The sequence below is a fragment of the Canis aureus genome, chromosome 14 (assembly GCF_053574225.1).
Source record: "Canis aureus isolate CA01 chromosome 14, VMU_Caureus_v.1.0, whole genome shotgun sequence".
In the NCBI taxonomy this organism is placed as follows: domain Eukaryota; kingdom Metazoa; phylum Chordata; class Mammalia; order Carnivora; family Canidae; genus Canis; species Canis aureus.
In genome coordinates, this window is record NC_135624.1 from 15,778,094 (window position 1) to 15,797,554 (window position 19,461).

The following is a 19,461-nucleotide window of genomic DNA, read 5'->3' on the forward strand; positions in this document are numbered from 1 at the left end:
CCAGTGTAGCTATCTAGGATTCATTTTGTTTTTGTTTTTGTTCTTTTAAAAAAGATTTTATTTATTTATTCATGAGACACACAGGGAAAGGCAGAGACATAGGCAGAGGGCGAAGCAGGCTCCATGCAGGGAGCCTGATGTGGGGCTCAATCCTGGGACTCCAGGATCACACCTTGGACCAAAGGCAGGGGCTAAACTGCTGAGCCAACCAGGGATCCCTCATCTTTTGCCTTATATGAGAAAAACAAATCCCGGTTACTTAGGCTATGGTCAAGTTTTCCATTACCTGAAACCAAAAGCAACATCTCAACTACTGTTTCCACTGGTCCATTTGCTACTCTTAATGATTCTATAATGAATGGGCCAATAAGACAGTTGAAATAAGGGTCAGTTGGTTAAGCATCTCCCTTCAGCCCAGGTCATGGTTGGGGGGTCCTGGGATGGAGCCTCTGCTCAGTGGGGAGTCTGCTTCTCCCTCTGCCCACCCTCCTTCTTATGATCTCTCTCTCTCTTTCTCATTCTCTTTGTCTTGAATAAATAAATAAAATTTACAAAAAAGATAGTTGAAATAAAATGCACCTTAAAAAGTTCTGTCCTAAAATATTTCCTCATTTTTATCTCAGCCAAACGTGTTTCTCTCCAACCTAAAAATGAAAAAAACAAAAAACAAAAAACAAAAAACCAGGCAACCACACAAGTCAACAAAATAGACAATAGAAAGAGAGAGAATGACTATCATTAGATAGGATACACGTCGTTAGATAAGTGTGGTCATAAAAGGCCTGTTTGTGCTCACACTATAATTGTGAGGAGCTAGGCAAGTGTGATTTAATCCAAATTGGAATATTTGCTGTATTTGCCTTGAATGTGCTTAACATGGTCTTTCTAGTCCCTGTGCCTTTTCTCATCTTATTCTCTTTTTGCCTGATATACACCATGCCATTTCTTTTTGTGACCCACCAACACAACCTTGAATACCACCTCATTCGTGAATCCTTACTTGATCTGCCCAAGAGCCAATTTGTGTCTCTAATTCTTCCCTTTCTGTCTCTAATTCTCATGATGGGAATCCTGGGAACCCTCTATGTCACAAAAGGTTCTCTCAGATGTTTCAGAGGCAAAGTTCGGATAATTATAAGGAGGAACACAACACAGAATGGCAGGGTGGAATTAGATTTAGAAATCACCAGATACAAGGATTCATACACAAAAACATGGGCCGTTACATTTTTCCTCATGTTTGGGCACCTTAGCAAATTCTCTTATGTTCAAAAATTAATTACTATCTCTATGGAGTTTATGAATATTTAAAATATGTGCCCTTGTAGAATCTTCTTCTACAACACAAAAGCATTTTATAAAATCAGTATTCAGACCGCACATTAATTTACTAAGATATGTGAAGAGATGCAACTGAAGTAAAACTGACTAAAGACATTACGAGAGGAAATGGCCCCCTGAAGAAGCATGCATAATATGCTTGCAAAAAAGTGTAAAGATAGTACAGTGTGATACTGTACTGTTAAATTAGTTGAGAACATAAACTACTGCAAAAGACATGTTAAAAAGTAAGCTAACTCTGCCTAAAGGAGTCAGGGTAAGCACTAGTGGGGAAATATCAAAGATGAGTCTTAAAGTTCAAAGGCTCAGTGGATGCTTCAGTTGGGGGCACACCAATAACAATTGTTAACCTGGAAGGGAAAGCAGCCTGGCACAAGTGCTATGGCTGGAAATGAAAACATATTTGGAGGATGGGAATAAATTTTTGTCAAAGCTAGAAATTTGTGATTAGCTATTAAGGTAATTTCAGATATGTAGAAAGATTGCCATTGTCAGAATCAGAAGTAACACCTTGGAACAATTACAATTAATGACAGATGTGTTACTACTTCCAAGACCCTCTCCAAAAGGGGTTCAGAATACAGCTGTTGTTTCAGAAAATCAGGGAACCCTTCACTGACCTGGTGATATCCACAGACAACTTGGAAGTAGGCTATATATTTTGGTTCCAGATCTGAGATGGAAACATTTAGGTTTTAGTCCTGGGACTAAAAAAAATATTAATAGATATTTATAGATGTATATCTACCCTTTTAAAAAAATAATTGCTTTTATATTCTCTTTCCAATTCCATCTCTCCATCTCCATAATGACACACATTCTATAATGAACAACCAGAGTCATTAAGAAGAGTGATTTCAAATATTTCCTTTTTAAGATGTCCTTTTTGACATGTGGGAGCTCATACCAATGACAATAAAGTCAATGATTTCACTTGTTCCAGACACTTACCACCCCACACAATTTTAAATGCAGGTATGTCCTACAATGTCTAGTTTCTTTGCATCAAAAATCTCAAGTTACACAGAATTTAAATATCTGGAAAGGAAATCTAGTTTTTTTTTTTTTCCTATGAAACCCATTAACATTTTAGACGAGGAGAAATGCAAAACGATGCAGAGCAAAGGGAGATCATTATGTAAACATTGAGCCATGACTTGAAAAATGTCAGCAACTCTGTTAGAAGACAGAGTGGAAGAGAAAAGCAGACTTAAAGAAATGTGCCCTTCTGAGCAGATCACACCAATTATATTTGAGCACAGGTCTCAATACTATTACTTTTAAAATATCACATAGTAATAATATCTGTAAACACAACTTGCTTGGATTTTCATTTGTCTTTGGAAGTAGTTCATAAAAAATGCATTGTACACAATAGTTCTCAGGATTTAAAAATATGAATTCAACATCCATTTTGTTAATTTAGGTTTTGTTATGTTAATGATGTAACAATTCTAGCACAGGTAGAAAAAAGCCTTGAAATAAACAGGGAGCAAGAGTAATCTCTTAGTTATATAAATCAGATTTTTAAATATAATACAATTTTAGCATAATATACTCTTTTGTCTTCTAGTTCTCATACCATTAAGAAAGAACATTTTCATAAACAATACTTTGACTCAAATTCTCTTTAAGATTTCATGTGAATATCTTTCTAATTTCCTAGTTTCTGTAATAGTTTCCATTCATCTGACTTCTTGAGAAAACTATAGGGGTCATTAGATTTTTTTCAAATATTCTAAAAGTAAAGATTTCTGAATATTGCTACTTAATTTATTTTGCTAAATTTAAATGAATAGTCTGAACTTCCAAGAAATGATTTGATCTGATTACAGATTTATTTTACACACAGTCAGTAACCATCCCAGTTTTACATGAGCTCTACTTTCTTAGTGGACTATCTTAAGAGTAAAAACTCAATAAATATATTACCTGAATATAATTTATTGTTGAATGATGTAATTGGTCTGTTTCTTATGGCACTGGTAAAATAAATTCATTTTATTTACATAACAATTGATATAATCCACCAATTTATGGTTCTCAGTCTGTTTTTTTTTTTTTTTTTTAAGATTTTATTTATTTATTCATGTGAGACACACACACACAGAGAGGCAGAGACACAGGCAGAGTGAGAAGCAGGCCCCACGCAGGGAGCCCATTGTGGGACTCGATCTTGGGTCTCCAGGATCACACCCTGGGCGGAAGGCAGCACCAAACCTCTGAGTCACCAGGGTTGCCCCATGGTTCTCAGTCTTTGAACTTCTACTTATTTAATTATCAGAATAGCCAGCTGGAGTGTAATGCAATAGTTGTGTATGAATTTATTTTTAATAAAGCAATTCAACACAAAAGCAAAACAAAATAAAAACCTAATTCTAATGTAAACTCATCTGAAACCATCCAGTTATCCTTAATGACTGTCCAACATACAGCTACCACACATTGCAAGCATGGAATTTCCATCTATTGAAGAAATTGATTATATTTTTAAAATATTGGATGAGGAGAATACTTTTATTTTAAAAATACATAAATAAATGACTTAATCATTCTGAACCTTAGTTGTTTCAACTATGAAACTGCAATAGTTACAATACCTGTAATTTATGGAATTGTTGTTAAGGTCATATAAAATCATATGTAAAAGGTAGTTCTAAACTTCATATTCATGATCAATAGTTGGGTGTTACTTTACCTGGTAAATTGCAATTATTTAATAAGTACTCAGCCACAGTGTTTGGTCACTTTTTTCTTCCCAAATACTTACTGGTATAGACAAGTTGAAAACCTTCATCTGTCCCTTCAGAATCAGAATTAAATTCTAGCCAGAGCTGATTTGAAGTACTGCTAAGTGTCAATCCTCGCATAGATGCACCAGTAAATGCACCTAATAGATGAGTCGTTTTATCTTTTCCATCATAAATCTGCAAAATATTATTAAAAATGTAAACGTGCCAATAATAACCAATTCAAATCATGTGTTTGTATTTATGAAAAAGAGGAAATTATCATACTCCTCCTAAATCAGATCACTCATGTTCCCCAAGGACAATTACTATATTAATTCCTATATATATCAAGACAGAAAGTTAGAATCCGCATGGATAATTTTCAAATTCCAAGCTAAGTATACCATAAGTACTCATATCATACAACTTTTGATCTTATAAAAATAATGCTTTTTTATGACAGGTGTTAACAATTGAAAATATCTACAAATATCTGATTTTCAAGGTTAGTTGGTATTTTTCTGAAACTTGCTTTAGGGGGTCAAATACTTGTTTTTCTAATAACATAATTAGAAATTAAATAATTAGAAAAAATTAATATAAACATACTTGCTTCTTTTGCAACTTCTATAATTCATCTACTTCCTTTAACTTAACCATTTTCAACATGTAAAAAATATTAAATGAGTAACAAATGTTTTTAAAAACTAATTTAACAAGACAAAAATATAAAAAACAAAATTTATAAGCTCTCAAACATCCCTGTGTTATTCTCATTCTTCTGAGGTATAACTTCTCATTATATTCTAATTTTCTTTTCTTTTATCAGTCATTATAGACATCTCTCCAAGTCAGTAGATACAAATCCTGCCTTTTGAGAGCTGTGCAATATTTCACACAGTTACATTACCACAACTATCATTCCCATATTAATAATTTTGAGTTTTTTGTTACTAAGAGAAATAGTGAAATAAACACCTTTTACATATAACTCACCTTTTTTTTTTTTTTTTTTTTTTTTTTTTTTTTTTTTTTTCTTTTTATTTATGATAGTCACACACAGAGAGAGAGAGAGAGGCAGAGACACAGGCAGAGGGAGAAGCAGGCTCCATGCACCGAGAGCCCGACGTGGGATTCGATCCCGGGTCTCCAGGATCGCGCCCTGGGCCAAAGGCAGGCGCCAAACCGCTGCGCCACCCAGGGATCCCACTCACCTTTTTTTTAATAATACTCGTATTTTCATAAGAAAGTTTTTAATATATGGGATTTTTGAGCTAACATGTTCATATGTAGCCAGATCATTCCCAAAAAGTGTATAGAAATTAAATGGAAGATTTACCAAACATTTCCTGATACCATCTTTTTGCCCTTAAGGCATGTACTTTCAATGGGATACTTATTCCCCACTCCCTCAAGGCAGTGAAAATTGGTTCTTGCATGTGATAAAGTCTTATATTACACTAATTAGTCTTTTATTAATCATTACAATGATTAGTAGTACTACAAGATCACTCTATCTGACCAATTTTATTTCATAGTATTTAGTTTTATAGGATTGGGAGCTCATTAGGTGAGTGATAATGAATAGAAAAAGTTGAGAAATGCTGCCCAAAAGTTACTTATCTCCTGCATGAAACTGCATTACTTCTAACCTGGTGTTAGTGTCAAAATTATATTGTTGAACTCCTAATCCAGTGACCTTGCCATTGCATCAGTGATCCCCAAAAGTGGGATCCATCATGTCCATGTCATATAAGAGAAAGCAGTTACATGGTACACAATGGAACTTTCCATTATTATTATATTAACCTGCATGGTAGACTTTCTTTGGGCTAAATTTTTGGGTTCAATTTGATAATCCACATAGAAATTTTTTATAATTAACAAATGAAAATTCATACACAATTTTTATGTATTTTTTCTTTTTTCAATTTATCTTTATCAGGTTTTAGTAATCAATTTATGTTAACTTCATAAAACAGACTGGGAAAATCTCACTATATTTCTAATATCTGGATTATCCAAATAAAATGAGACTTTTTATTTATAGGCTTAAGATTTTTTCAATTCAAGAAAATATCTTTGGGTTTTCATTTTTTAAATACTTCTTGTCTAGTTTATCCTTTTATTTTCTACCTAGAATGTCTATTATCTTGTATTGTTTCTAAACCTGTATTGTGATACTCCTATATTTTCTCTTCTCATCTGTCTTTCCCACTATAATATAAAAAACTCTTCTATTGGATCTTCCACAGGAATAATTAGAGTTTCAGCAGGGACTAATCTCTTTTTAGGGCTTCTAGCAAAATCTTAAATTTAAAAATCATTGATCAAGTTCTAGAAAGTCTCTCCTCTCTCTTTCTCTTCACACTCTAATTGCATTATCTTAAGATTTACACAAAAGTTTAAATTAATTTTCAAATTTCTCTTAGTACTTCCACAGTTGAATTTAATGCATACCCCCTGTTCTATGCATTTAATTTGGTCTTTCTTCCCTCCAATTACTGAATTCCCCTTAAATATGTATCTATGTACCCTTAGATATTTACAGGATTATATTTATTATTGATATAGGATTTAAGTGTTATCAAGACTACAGATAAAATTTTATTTAACATGCTGTGAAAATGTAACTTGTACTCAAGGCCCTTGGGGTCCTCTTTGAACCACATTACCCTATGCCTTTTCTGAAAGTAATTCTGAAGTCTCTATTACCAGGACCTTCTGCTCTTTCCCTTTGTGATTGAGGGAATCAGCAGCTTCCTATGCACCTACAGGCTCCACTAGTTTATTTATTGTATTAGGACAGAGAAGGAGTAGAAATAGAGGGGTGGGGCAGAGTTGAGGGCTAAACTCAAGTCAACATGGTCATGGAATTCCTAAAAGAAAACATTTTACTATTCTCTCCTTTCTTTGAAAAGTCTTTCTGTCAACTAAAACACAACAACAAGAACAACAAGAACAACAAAAGTAGGTTGACTGTTTAAGAGGATTTGCACTAGGTAGAGAGCTCCTTGGACAAACTTCCTAATATTATAGGGAGAACCTTGAGTCGCACTGATGGCACTTACCAGACAAATAAGTTTCTCTTTTAGTTATCGGCAAGAAGTTATTTATCTTCAACAAAGCTGAACCAAATGTTGAGGTATGTTAGCTCGGGAATTTTATTGTTTAATTACAAGAGTCAACTTTCTATTTCTTAAGAATAGTAATGGTAAAAACCAGTAGTAATTCAGAGACAAGGCAACACTTGCTAGAAAACAGACTTTTCTGTTTGTGGGTTTCAAATGTTCATTATTCTCAGAAGCTGCTTCTGGACACGTTTATTTTATAACTCTACATATGACATAGTTCATAAATTCTAAGTTGAGAGCTATACACTTACAACTAAACCATTTAACTTGCAGATCCAGTGGCTCTTATTTGTGGCTAATACTGCCTAGGTAATGCCAAAGAATATTTTCCTTTTATTTTCCTTACTTTTCACCAGCACAAATTTCATTCTTATGTTATATAAATCATTGTTTCTTGGATTCAACTAGTTTTCTGCTTTTATATGTGGATAAACTTCATTTGTCAAAAATAGCCAAATAAATAATTAATTGATGCAAATGAGTAAACAGAAATTGGTTCTTGAATTCTGTTTCTAATTTTTTAAAAGTCTCTCCTAATGTTTTTCTTAAATTTTCAATGGTAATAAAAGGAAAGTTGAATCATAAGTGAAACCCTCACTTTACACTTGAAAATCATTTGTATATAACTTAATGTTTAGAAAGTACCAAAATTCAACTGACTTAGTTCTATGCACTGGATTAGGTACTGGGAATACAATTGGAAAAAAAAAAAAAAAGACATCATTCTTAACCTGAAGGAGATTTAAAGAATATTGTTTGTCCCAAGAGAAACATTTATACTATTTTTTAAGCTAGAAGAATACTTTTTTCTTTAAAAAAAAAACTGTCTTTAAGATATCATTTGAAAACTAATCATTGAAAGAAAAAGCATTAAAAGGGCTGATAATATATATATATATATATATATATATATATATATATATATATCTTAAGCCCAGCAAAGAGGATCTAATTCAGCATCCACACTCAATAACTACAGCTTATTTAACAATGTAAAGTCAAAAGGCAGAAAACAAATAACACAGAAATACCACTATCATCATAAAAGTAAAATGAAGTGTGATAATTCAACTATGAATTTTTAGAAGCTTGTATAAAGTTATTAAATCAAGATGAAAAGCAAGTTTTGATTAGCAAGACTTCAAAGGGAGAGTTTTATAGTAATGATCAAGCCAATGCTATTTAATTTGTGAATAAAATCCTTCAAATGTATTCAAGGACGTATGGAAGCATAATGGCAACAAGAAATGACAAAGCAATGTAGTCAAAGGCAAATTACTTTGGAAGTAGATATGGATGCAAGTACATAAATAAGAAAATACAACCATCAAAATGTACATTTCATTTAAAAGCAAATGTACACGGACATTAGGTGGCTCAGTCGGTTAAACATCTGCCTTTGGCTCAGGTCATGATCTTGGAGTCCTGGTATCAAGTCCAGCATCAGGCTCCTGGCTCACTGGGGAGTCTGCTTCTTCCTCTCCTTCTCCTCTTCCCTCCATGCTACCTCTCTCTCTCTCTCTCTCTCTCTTTCAAATAGATGAATACAATCTTTTTTAAAAAGAATAAATTTATAGTACAGAGTGATTATACTAGGTCTTACCCATAGAACTTTTATTTGAGATCATTACTTTTCATATTTCTGTTCTGATTAAAGTCAGGATCTTTAAGTATGCTTTTATTTGGAGCTCTTTTCTTTTTTTCAGTTTATTATTATTATTTTCAGCACAGGTCTTATATCCATTTGTTTTCCAAAATTTACAAATCTAAAAAAGAATACAGTAACTGAATCTTTATTATATTTTTTTGTGTTAGAAATGAGAGGATTCTGGTATTCCCCGCCGAAATATTCTGTTACTTAGCACCTAATTCAGATACTGAAGACTCACTTTAACGTCAAATTTAGAATTTCAGGTTTATTTAACAATTAATATCATGAAAGCCATTGAGGGCTTTTGTAACATTAATGAAACTCTGATGAGGCTCACATTCGTCAAATGGTTGTCATTAACCTGGTAATCTTATAATAGAACAGACTAGAACTTAATGTTGCCGTGTTTCAGTTATCAAACCTTTGATAATGGATCAGGGCCTGAAATTAATTTTGTTGTACAGACCCTCCTAGATCTGGAAGGTCAAATCCTGTTATAATGAACTGCTTATCAACACTCAAAACTGTGGGTTTTGTTTATAATAAATGCATGATTAGAAGGCATATTCTCAGTCATTCCTCTAATGAATTAGCAAGTCAGATGTTATCTGAAACCAAGAACAAAAAGTACATAGAAAATAAAGTCAAAAGAGAAAAATCATATACGTACATATCCATAATCATACACACCTGCAAATTATTCCTGTTCATGGATATTAGAATTTTCATTTCTGCTGCTTGTTTTATAAATTGATTTGGAAATTTAAATAAATAATTTTTCAAATAAGGTGAGTGAAATGTCAAAGTTTGAATTAAAAAAATTGTTTTACAATGCCTTATCAAAAAGGACAATGTTCCAAACTTTATGCTCTCTGAAATAAAATGAAACAGAACAACAGAGAACTTTTGTTCATACTAAAATATTTATGTCTTTGAAATAATTGTATAATGCGTACTCAATTATAAGAGCTAATATATTTTAGTGAAGGAGTTTGAGACATGATGCAGAGTGAGCTTTTCAGGAGTTTAAGCTCTGATAATATAACAGAGTTGAAGTTCCAATTCTACCTTTAAAGCTGTATGGCCTGTCACAAATCATTTCACTCCTGTTATCCTCAGTATGGGAAAGAATGAAGGATTTTATGCGGCCTAATATAGCACTCATAACAAATAAATATTTAGAGAATGTTTTTGAAGGAAGAGATAATAAAGGATTACCAGTGAACAAGCAAAGCTGGCAGATATGTGTGGTGGACCTATGAGATCTCCAGTATGCTAGGAAATGTTTAACAACCAGCTTTCAAACAAATAGAATTAGTGGATGTATATACACACACATTTAAAAAAAAAACTTTTATTTTTTTATTTACATAAAGAGAGGTTGGAAAAGAATTAGAAGATATTTTTGACTGTTTGGGGGATAATATCTCTGTCATAACTACTCAATACTGCCACTGTAGTACAAAATCAGGTACAGATAATATGTAAATAAATGAACATGAATTCTCTTAGTAAAATTTTATTTATAGAGATAGGTGTCAAGACCAGTTTGGCCCATAGAGTGTTTGGGAATCCCTGCTTGCAACTTACAAACAGCAAAAAAATATACAATAGTCATTATTTACAAACAGCAAAAAAATATACAATATCATTACTGCATATTCCATAGAGCTAATTGATTCTTATAGTATAGTTTCAGTGTTTTTTTTTTTTTTTTGCCAAATTTTTGTGTCTGCAACTTATAATTGCAACTGACAAACAAGAGTGGTTCCTAAATGAATATTGCTTGATTTTTTTATGTTAACAAGATCAAAGTAAAGCAAAGTTAAAATAATGTTATATTAGAAAATCATATCTGTAAATGACGGGAGCAACTTCTTGGCTAAATTGAGTATTAGTTTTTAATTCTGGAAAATAAATACTCTCTAAAAAATAAATATTCTCAATATTTTTGTGTTATTCACAACAGAATGGCTATAGACACAATCCATTCTTAAACTCAAGTATAGATGATAAGTAAAGCAATAGATCAAGTCAAGATCTGTAGTGTTCGTCATTTTCTGCAGTGTGATTTCTCCTTAGTATTGCTGATATCAAGCTATCAATGTGACATCTCTGTATGCAGAGCTGGGAAAGGATGGACATTCTGCACAGTATTTCCACCATAGAGATATAATATACATAAATCATCTAAAAATATAGTAATAATAAAAGTAACAAAATAATCAGGAAATTAAAAGTTGTATTTGTTACCTTTGTTTTTAATATAACTTAATTATAATTGTAATATAATTTAATTTATTTTTTAATAGTGGCTATGTTTAACAACCAGTTCACAAAATTACTAACAATTTACCAGTAGGTTCTCACAAGAAGTATTCCAAAGACTAGCACATTGGTTAGGAAATATGCTTGAAAATAATACATCTTAAAAAAAACAACATTTTAATAACTTCTTGATCATACTGCTAAAAGAATGGTATTAGTGTTACTAATCAAATCCTTCAACTATCTAGTTTCTCATAAATGTGACAATGCTCTTAACTCTTTCTTTCAGACTCTCAAAACCAGTATTAAGTTATTTTACTGACTCTTCTCCATTATCATCCATTCTGTTTACATTTTGCATAAGATATAGGTCTTTAAACTACACAATACTGAGTGTGGTCAAAAGATTGTCTTGAATTTTGTCCCTGCTACATTCCCTTATCTAAACATAGTGCTTAATCTTTTTCTGAAAAGAAAAACAAACATTACAACAACAAAACAGAGATAATATTTCTGATTGCTATTCAGCTTTTGTCTTATTAGGCTGACAAGGCCAATTACTCATTGTTCCTTGTTTAGAGTGTTCATATAATAAATACCTCCTATAAATTTTAATTGAAATAACTAATTAAATTACATATTTTGAGTGAGGTTTTAGAAGTTTAGTATTCTTGCCCATTGAAAGGAACAACACCAAGGGAAGTTATATTCATAATTCCCAAACCTGGTGGTTATCAGAGAATCTGGAGAGCTTCATAAAAATCCACAGTTCCAGGTACAGACCAAATAAAACAAGTTGTCCCCAGATCTGCTGAATCACAAAATCTGGTAGTGGTGCCAGGAATAAACTACCTAGTGGAGTCAAATGATTAGCTACATTTGATATCAACTTTATTAGTGTGGTTGTATAAAAATAAAGTAGTTTATAGAAAGAGGAGAGAGGGAGAAAGAATGGATAGGTAACTGAGCAGGCATCAACCTGGATGGTGAGCTCTTAGAAAGTGTGTGTGTGTGTGTGTGTGTGTGTGTGGCTATAGATAAAGTTAATACACACCCATGCTTTTATTATTGCTGTTTTAGTTTCAGTCAGCTCTTAAATTCTCTCAGTCAAGGGGCAGAGGGTCCTACTGTAGACATTTGTTTTACCTATTTCCTAGTCTGAATGGAGGAAGAGCTGACTGCACTAGACAACATTACACCTAGTGTAATGTTGGAAAATGCTGAGATAGGGATGGGCTCTTATGGAATGGTTTGCAGTGAGGCAAATGACCCTGAGCTCCTTAGACTTGGAAAATGAATCTTCTGTCCTTTGGAGAGCACATCTCTCTACTTGGGAATATCTAACTGTGCCTGTGTCAGTAGGTATTTTTGAACTAGTGGTCCATTAGATTAATAGAAAGAATAAGACAATATACAAGCATCTTACATCTTAAACTGGTGGAGAAATCATGAAGAAAGATTTAGAGGTTAAAGTCCATCCCCAACTGTCTCTATACAGTGGCTTGCTGAAGTTATTTTGAAATAATAATTCAGAATAAACCCCAGGGAAGATTATCAGCAACAGGGGGTGTTTCTATTGTAATATTTAGTACATAATATTTTCAACTTTGGGAAACGTGTCTTTATTCTGGGAAAGTTACAAATATCTTAATTGTTGGGGATATACATTTCCATCCTGTTGCTCATGAAAGAAAAATCCTTATTTATTTAAAAATCATTTTTTAAAGGGCCCTGAATTGAATTTTTCTGCCTTTCTTCGTCTCTCACCATCCCATGCACTCAACCATTCTCAGGGTAACACAGGCAACAAGTGAATGTTACCTTACTCCAAAGAAGCAGGAGATTAGTCAGAAATCACTCTGAGGAACACATTAGGGCTATTTTTCTATTTTTAAAAAGATTATTTATTTATTTATTTACTTATTTGAGAGAGAGTGAGGGAGAGAGAGAGAGAATGAGAGGGAGAAGGGTTAGTGGGAGAAGCAGACTCCCTGCTGGTGGGAAGCCCAATGTGGGCTCGGACTTGAGACTCTAGGATCATGACCTGAGCAGAAGGCAGATGCTTAACTGACTGAAACACTCAGGTGCTCCTACAGCTATTTTTCTAAAGGCATCATCTCCTATCTCAAATGAATTTTCCAATTAATAGACATCACTCGGCATGGAAAAGTAATAGATACTTTTCAGGCATCACAGAGAGTAAAGAAATATTTTAGGAAGAATGGTGGTGGTGTGGGGAAGCACTTCTTTACTATTAACTGATAACCATATGTTTATTATTGTTGTGCCATACAGGTTAGTAGCTAGTCTGTATCTTGATATATTTTTCCCCATACATAGCCTGAGAAAAGAATAAGCATTGGTTCACTTCTATGTTTAGGCATCCCATTAATCTTAATGCTGACTCTAAGTCAGCAAATAAAACTTATTTTAACAAGAAAACCCAAACAATGATCTGTAGGTTAAAGAGATTATAAAGTGAATTTCTGTTGCCTGTTGGGGGAAAGTGCAAAAAACAGGAATGGTCCTAAATTAACAATAATATTGTTTACATTTAGGGAAATTTCCCACGTCTATACAAACCCCAAAGCACACACTCCTGTGTTAGAGAACCATCAATTATCATCAAAATTATATTCTTTTCAAGAGAAAAAAATAACCAACACTCTTAAAATCACTGCTAAGCAAGGATCCTCTACCCTTGCCAATCTGAGATGTCACATTTTTTTTTAAGATTGTGAAAACAGAATTATGTTGAATTTCTTACCAGGTAAGGAAATCTTGATGAGTAGGGAAATTTATGCAATCATCTTAAAAATATATAAATTTGATGTTTACAGAAGGATTTATTTTTATTCTACTTCTTCATATAAATTATATTTACTAAAACACTTTGCAAAATATGAATCAGCAAGTATGGAAATATTTATTTTCCTAAAATTGTATCTATTAAAAAGGTGGGACCTTTGCCTATTTCAACTTTTTAGAATAAGTTTACAAATTCTACTCCAAATGTTTATTAATCATCTTAATATTTGAAAAGATTTATTGATTTATTGATTTTAGAGCGAGAGAACGTGAGAAGAAGGGGCAGAGGGAAAGAGAGAGAGAATCTCAAGCAGACCACACTCTGAGCATGATGTCTGATGATGGGGAGTTAGATCTCATGACCCTGAGATCATGGCCTGAGCTGAAACCAAGAGTCATATGCTTAACCGGCTGTGCCACCCAGGTGCTCCACTAAACATTTATTATTAACAAAATATATTTTTCTCAATAATTTATAGATAGGAAGTAATTCATTTTATGTATTTATAAAATATAACATTTTTGTAGTCATAAATGCAAAAAAAAATCCATGTTATCAACAGAGATAACCAAATTATTTAATGTATACCAAAACAGAAATAAATCATCACTATATTTCTTACAGAAATAACCATTCCTGTGTTAATTATATTTTAAATACATGTCTCCTTGGAGATTAGAAGATATTTGGCTTGAAAATGTTATTTTGGTGTTACTGAAACATTAAAATTTATGTACCATAAAATAAAAATGAATATATTATAAATGGACATTGGAAACAAAACATTTATCTCAATGAAAATGATCATAGGAAAATGGGAAACGATGTATAATTGAAATCTATGATTGGCAGAATCAACTTACGTTTGATCATACATATATATACACATTTATATATATTCATATATACTGAATGACTAAAAATGATCAAAATACAAGTATTTCTGAGTCCACCTACCTTAAGAACATCTCCTTGTGCTAAATGAAATGTTCTGGCTGAAATATTGATTCCCTTTCCTGCTTGAACCTGAATACTATAAATGCATTCATGGTTGTTTTCATAGTTGAGTGGATAATTTGGAGAAAGCAAAATTCCTTCATTATTTGTTGCAGATGCACCACATTCAGCTGCAGATAAAACAGAATATTGAAGTACAGTTTAATAGAAAGCATTATCATTTGCAAGTAATGTAATGTATGGAAGTGTTAATGCATTTTACTCTAACTAGAACCTAACAGGAAAATAATGTACAGAATGGCTGTGTGTTGTAGATGACTCATTCCCTCTCAAATAATACATGGGAAGAAGGAAAAACTGTCCATGGACAGGACATTTGTACATAAATGGAAATATACAATAGCTTCAGTCATTTCCTCTTGCCCCAAAGATGAAAGGATAGGATGGAAAAGGATGGCAGCCCAAGATTTTCAGGATGTATTTTTAGTTTGTAGGTTTCTGATTAAATTCATAATTTATATCGTTTAAAGTCTAAAAGAAAGGTAAAGTGATCAATTTTATTTTAGAATGATTTTTATTCGATCTTTTTAGTTTTATCTTTTCTTGAATTTGACCCCTCTTCCTCCCAATAGTCAGTTTTCCCCTGATCCAAGAACCTCAGGAACAAAAGGGAAATAAATACTACATCGCCTTTGAAAACTGATATAATGGGTAAAATCTGCTAACCAGCAATTGTAACAAACTGGATACTTTTGGAAAATGTATCACATTTCCCAGTTTAAGCAACAAAGTAATTTAAGGGGTTCTCATAATCAGTATATGGTTACTGATGACCCTCTGGATTAATCTAGGAAAATTTAATGATGGAATTTCTCAATTTTTTTTTCAAATTTAACTTTAATTTATACTTTAAAAAGCGTGTGGCAATAGTACAAAATCAAACAAGTTTTTATAAATTCCGAAACATATTCCTTATGTCTCAGAAATTCAATGAGTTCAGTTTTCTATCAGATCTAATAACTTGCTTCATATTATCATACCATAAGCCAAGGGAAGTTACATTTTTCAAAGTTTTAACTTATCAAGAAAATTAAGCAAATCATTATGTTCCAGAAATAAGATTTTTAAAATAATTATTCATGAGAATAATCATAGGAGGTATAAAACAAGGTAAAATATAATGAATTGCTTTTAACTTTTAAATGCAATGTTTAATGCTTAAACATTAACAAAACTAAGGCAAAAGAAGAAAGCCTAATGAGAAAATGAAAATGATCAAAATGAAGCAGTCAGGATAATAACAACATAGTGTGAAATAATAATAAAAACCAATGATGTGTTGCTAACAATTAACCAGTCACATGAACAACTGCCACACAATTGAGTTCCACTAAGTTCCTTTTAAAGTAGAAGAAAAAAAAAAACCTCAAAAACTCCCAATATTGATTTAAATTGTTTTCATTTTAATGTAACGTAACCATGTGCAAACATAAAATAAGTCCTTGTGCTCTTAGCTGTACACAATTATAATACCAAAACATGTTTTAAAATATAAGACTAAAACAGTAAAATCTAAAATAGCAACATGTATCTAATGTGACATAAGATTTCATTTTCCTGAAATTAAATTGCCCTTGGCAGTGTGGATAAGGAGCCGGCTGCTAGCATACAGGCATTTGGAGTTTGCTATGCCTTTAAGTACACGAGGCTATGTAATGATTCAATTCTCTCTTATCTTATCCCTCTTTATACTGCTGAGAAACTTTCATCTGTGTGGTCCAGTATGATGCCACATGGCCTTCCCTTAGTGCCAGAGAATAATTTATATTTTAAATCTGACTCACTTCCTTCTTACTAGTTTATTTGAATCTAGGTATACTCGCGAGGAATAAAGACAAATTATCAGACCACCTGGATGACGCAGAATACACGTGTATTTTTTATCAGTTAGATTATTTTTAGAGAATACACCCAGCTTCAACTGATATAGAATCATGGAGTTCTGAGAATATATTCTTTGATGCCAGCTTCTGAAACACCAATGCCCTGATGAAGAGCTCAGGCTTTTCAGAGATTTAGTTTTCAGAATTAAGTTCTATATTCTACCTATATATATGGCTTCGGCAAGCTATTTATTCTCTCTAAGCTTGAATAGTGCCATTATTACTGTGAAAATAATAATACCCACCTCAAAGAGATGCTTCGTTTGTATGCATGAATTGATAATATATGCAGAATATACATGTTGAGCATTTAGCTCAGTGCTGACATACAATAAATGCTCAAAAATTAAAACTGTCATTATGAATATTTAGGTGTAAATACTAAGGATAGCATTCTGCTCCACATACAGAAAAAGAGTTTTAGGATACTTACATTGTCCCCGGTGTGACTATCCAGGTGCACAAAGACATTTATGTATGTAAAAAGCCAGAGGACTCTTCATAATTTTGGAGAATTACTTATAATATTAAAATTATTTTAGTAACTTGTATGAACTGAACAAAACAAAAATTAGCCCTCCCAAGCAAAGCAATAAATTACTTCATTACCCTGGAAAATTCACTAATAATTTATTGCTAAGTTCTTAACATTTGAATAGAAGGTAGGTGCTTTCTCCCATAAATATTGTTGGGTCTATATTGTATTATTTATTTATTTATTTGTTTGTTTGTTTTATATTGTATGATTTAATGGAGATTTGCTTTTATATGAAAAATAACCTGCTTCTGTTGCATTTTAGTATTTCGGTTGGCTTAAATGGCTATAAATGATTTTCTAGTTGCTGAAATAAAATCAGGGCTTAAACCAGAATGGAAGTCTTAAGGAAGAACATTTGGATTAAGTTAGTACCTTTTGCATTTAATCATGACTAAGCATAAATTATGGGGCCCGGAGTAAAATGAAAGCACACTGCCCCTTGTTAAAATTGTACTGAGCATTTCAATAAAGCATTAACACAAGCCTAGGGCCCTTCTTAGCATAGATCTCTGTCACACACATGAAGCCAATTCTGCATATTTTCCCTCACAACTCTGCAAGGTAAAACGTACTGTCTCTAATTTTATAGATGAAGACTCCAAAGTGAGCTTTCTTGCTAAATTCAAACAGTGTGTATCAGAGCTGGGATTTACATTGGAATTTACACCTGCCATTGCCCATGGTGTTAAAATAAAAAAAAAAAAATACAATTTCTCTTTCAGATCAAAATGTTTCTTTAGTGTGACAGGAGGTAATATTAATAATTATGCCACACAACAGGTGCAGATTGAAGCTATGCTAGATAAACTTGTATGCAAGGTCATTTTTTTCTTTATTTTTTTCTTTTATTTTTCTTTTTTTCTTTATTTTTATAAACTTGTATGCAAGGTCATTTTCTTTATTTTGGAACACACACTGTTCCATTAAAAACTAAGAATTATTTTCTATGGTCTGGGGTATGTCCTGGAGGTCAGAACGTATTCACCCCACTTATAAATTATAAGAAATAATTATTAATGTTCAGAATGACTGTCTCATTTTAAGGGAAGATCTTGAAATGTAAAAAATGAGACTCAATTCAGAATGGTCCACTTACACATATAGGAAAATGAACAGATCTATTTTTTTTTTCAATAAGACTCTTAAAGGATAAACAGGATTAAGTTAAGGAGGAACACATTTCACCATGATACTAACTCCAGAAGCTAGGTGATTAATAAAAACATTATTTGTACATGTAATCTCATTTTTTATTTTCTCTTTGAATTTCAAATATACCCCAAACTGGTTTATGAGACTCAATGTAGGAACATTTGCCCTGTACAAGGTCTCTTCCAATACTCCAGCTACAGAGCTCTTGCTTGCCAACTGGAATCGAGTGGGATCTAATGTTGAAATTAACAACAAACTTTGCACAGTTTGACCATATGCCCAAGTCTAGAAATGAACATGTTCCTATCTTGTTGTGTAATAAGCTGACACAATGATATTTTCCAAATGCAAATTTGATCTTGTACTTTGTGCCTCAAATATACTCACCATCAGCAAGTCAAAGTCCATAGAATGTGATACAGGCCATTTATGCTGTGAATCCAGTTTACCTTTCTAGCTATTCCCTACCATTCTTTCCAGTTCAGCTATCCTGAGGTACTGGCCCCTTGCCAGGGTCTCATACTCAGCCTTTATAGGTGCTGTTATTTTCTCCACATGTAAGCACCACCTCTACTTCCAGTGGATGCGATTTCAGGGCCCAAAGAAGCAATTGACTTGCTATGGAATTATACTGTTATGGATCTTCCCAGCATCAGGTGGCTGTGATGGTGTATGAAATAAATGAAATAATATCACATTGAAGTATCAGGAATAATTCTCACAAATAACAGTCATGGCTATTATGTTCATGAATGTCCAGAAAAAAGTACGCTAACTACATTTCCATTGTATATGGCATCAGTATCACAGCAAGTTTTCACAAAGCATACTAAAAATGAGAAGATATGTAAGTATTGACAAACTGTGATTGAACGTTCTTAAGATATGTTAAAATCACCTGAGGGGGGAAAAATAGCAGCAGAACAGCTAGCTCTA

General features: G+C 32.7%; 1 protein-coding gene across 1 annotated transcript in view; it reads right to left on the minus strand.

Moving 5' to 3' along the window:
- The window catches only part of CSMD3 (CUB and Sushi multiple domains 3), a 1,166,404-nt gene that overhangs the window by 310,981 nt on the left and 835,962 nt on the right, over window positions 1-19,461 (minus strand). Inside the window, exons 23-24 of the mRNA XM_077847015.1 lie at window positions 14,893-15,062; window positions 4,112-4,268 (exon numbers count right to left, since the gene is read on the minus strand). Of these exons, the coding sequence (XP_077703141.1) occupies window positions 4,112-4,268; window positions 14,893-15,062 (327 nt within the window). The remainder of the gene's footprint in view (window positions 1-4,111; window positions 4,269-14,892; window positions 15,063-19,461) is intronic.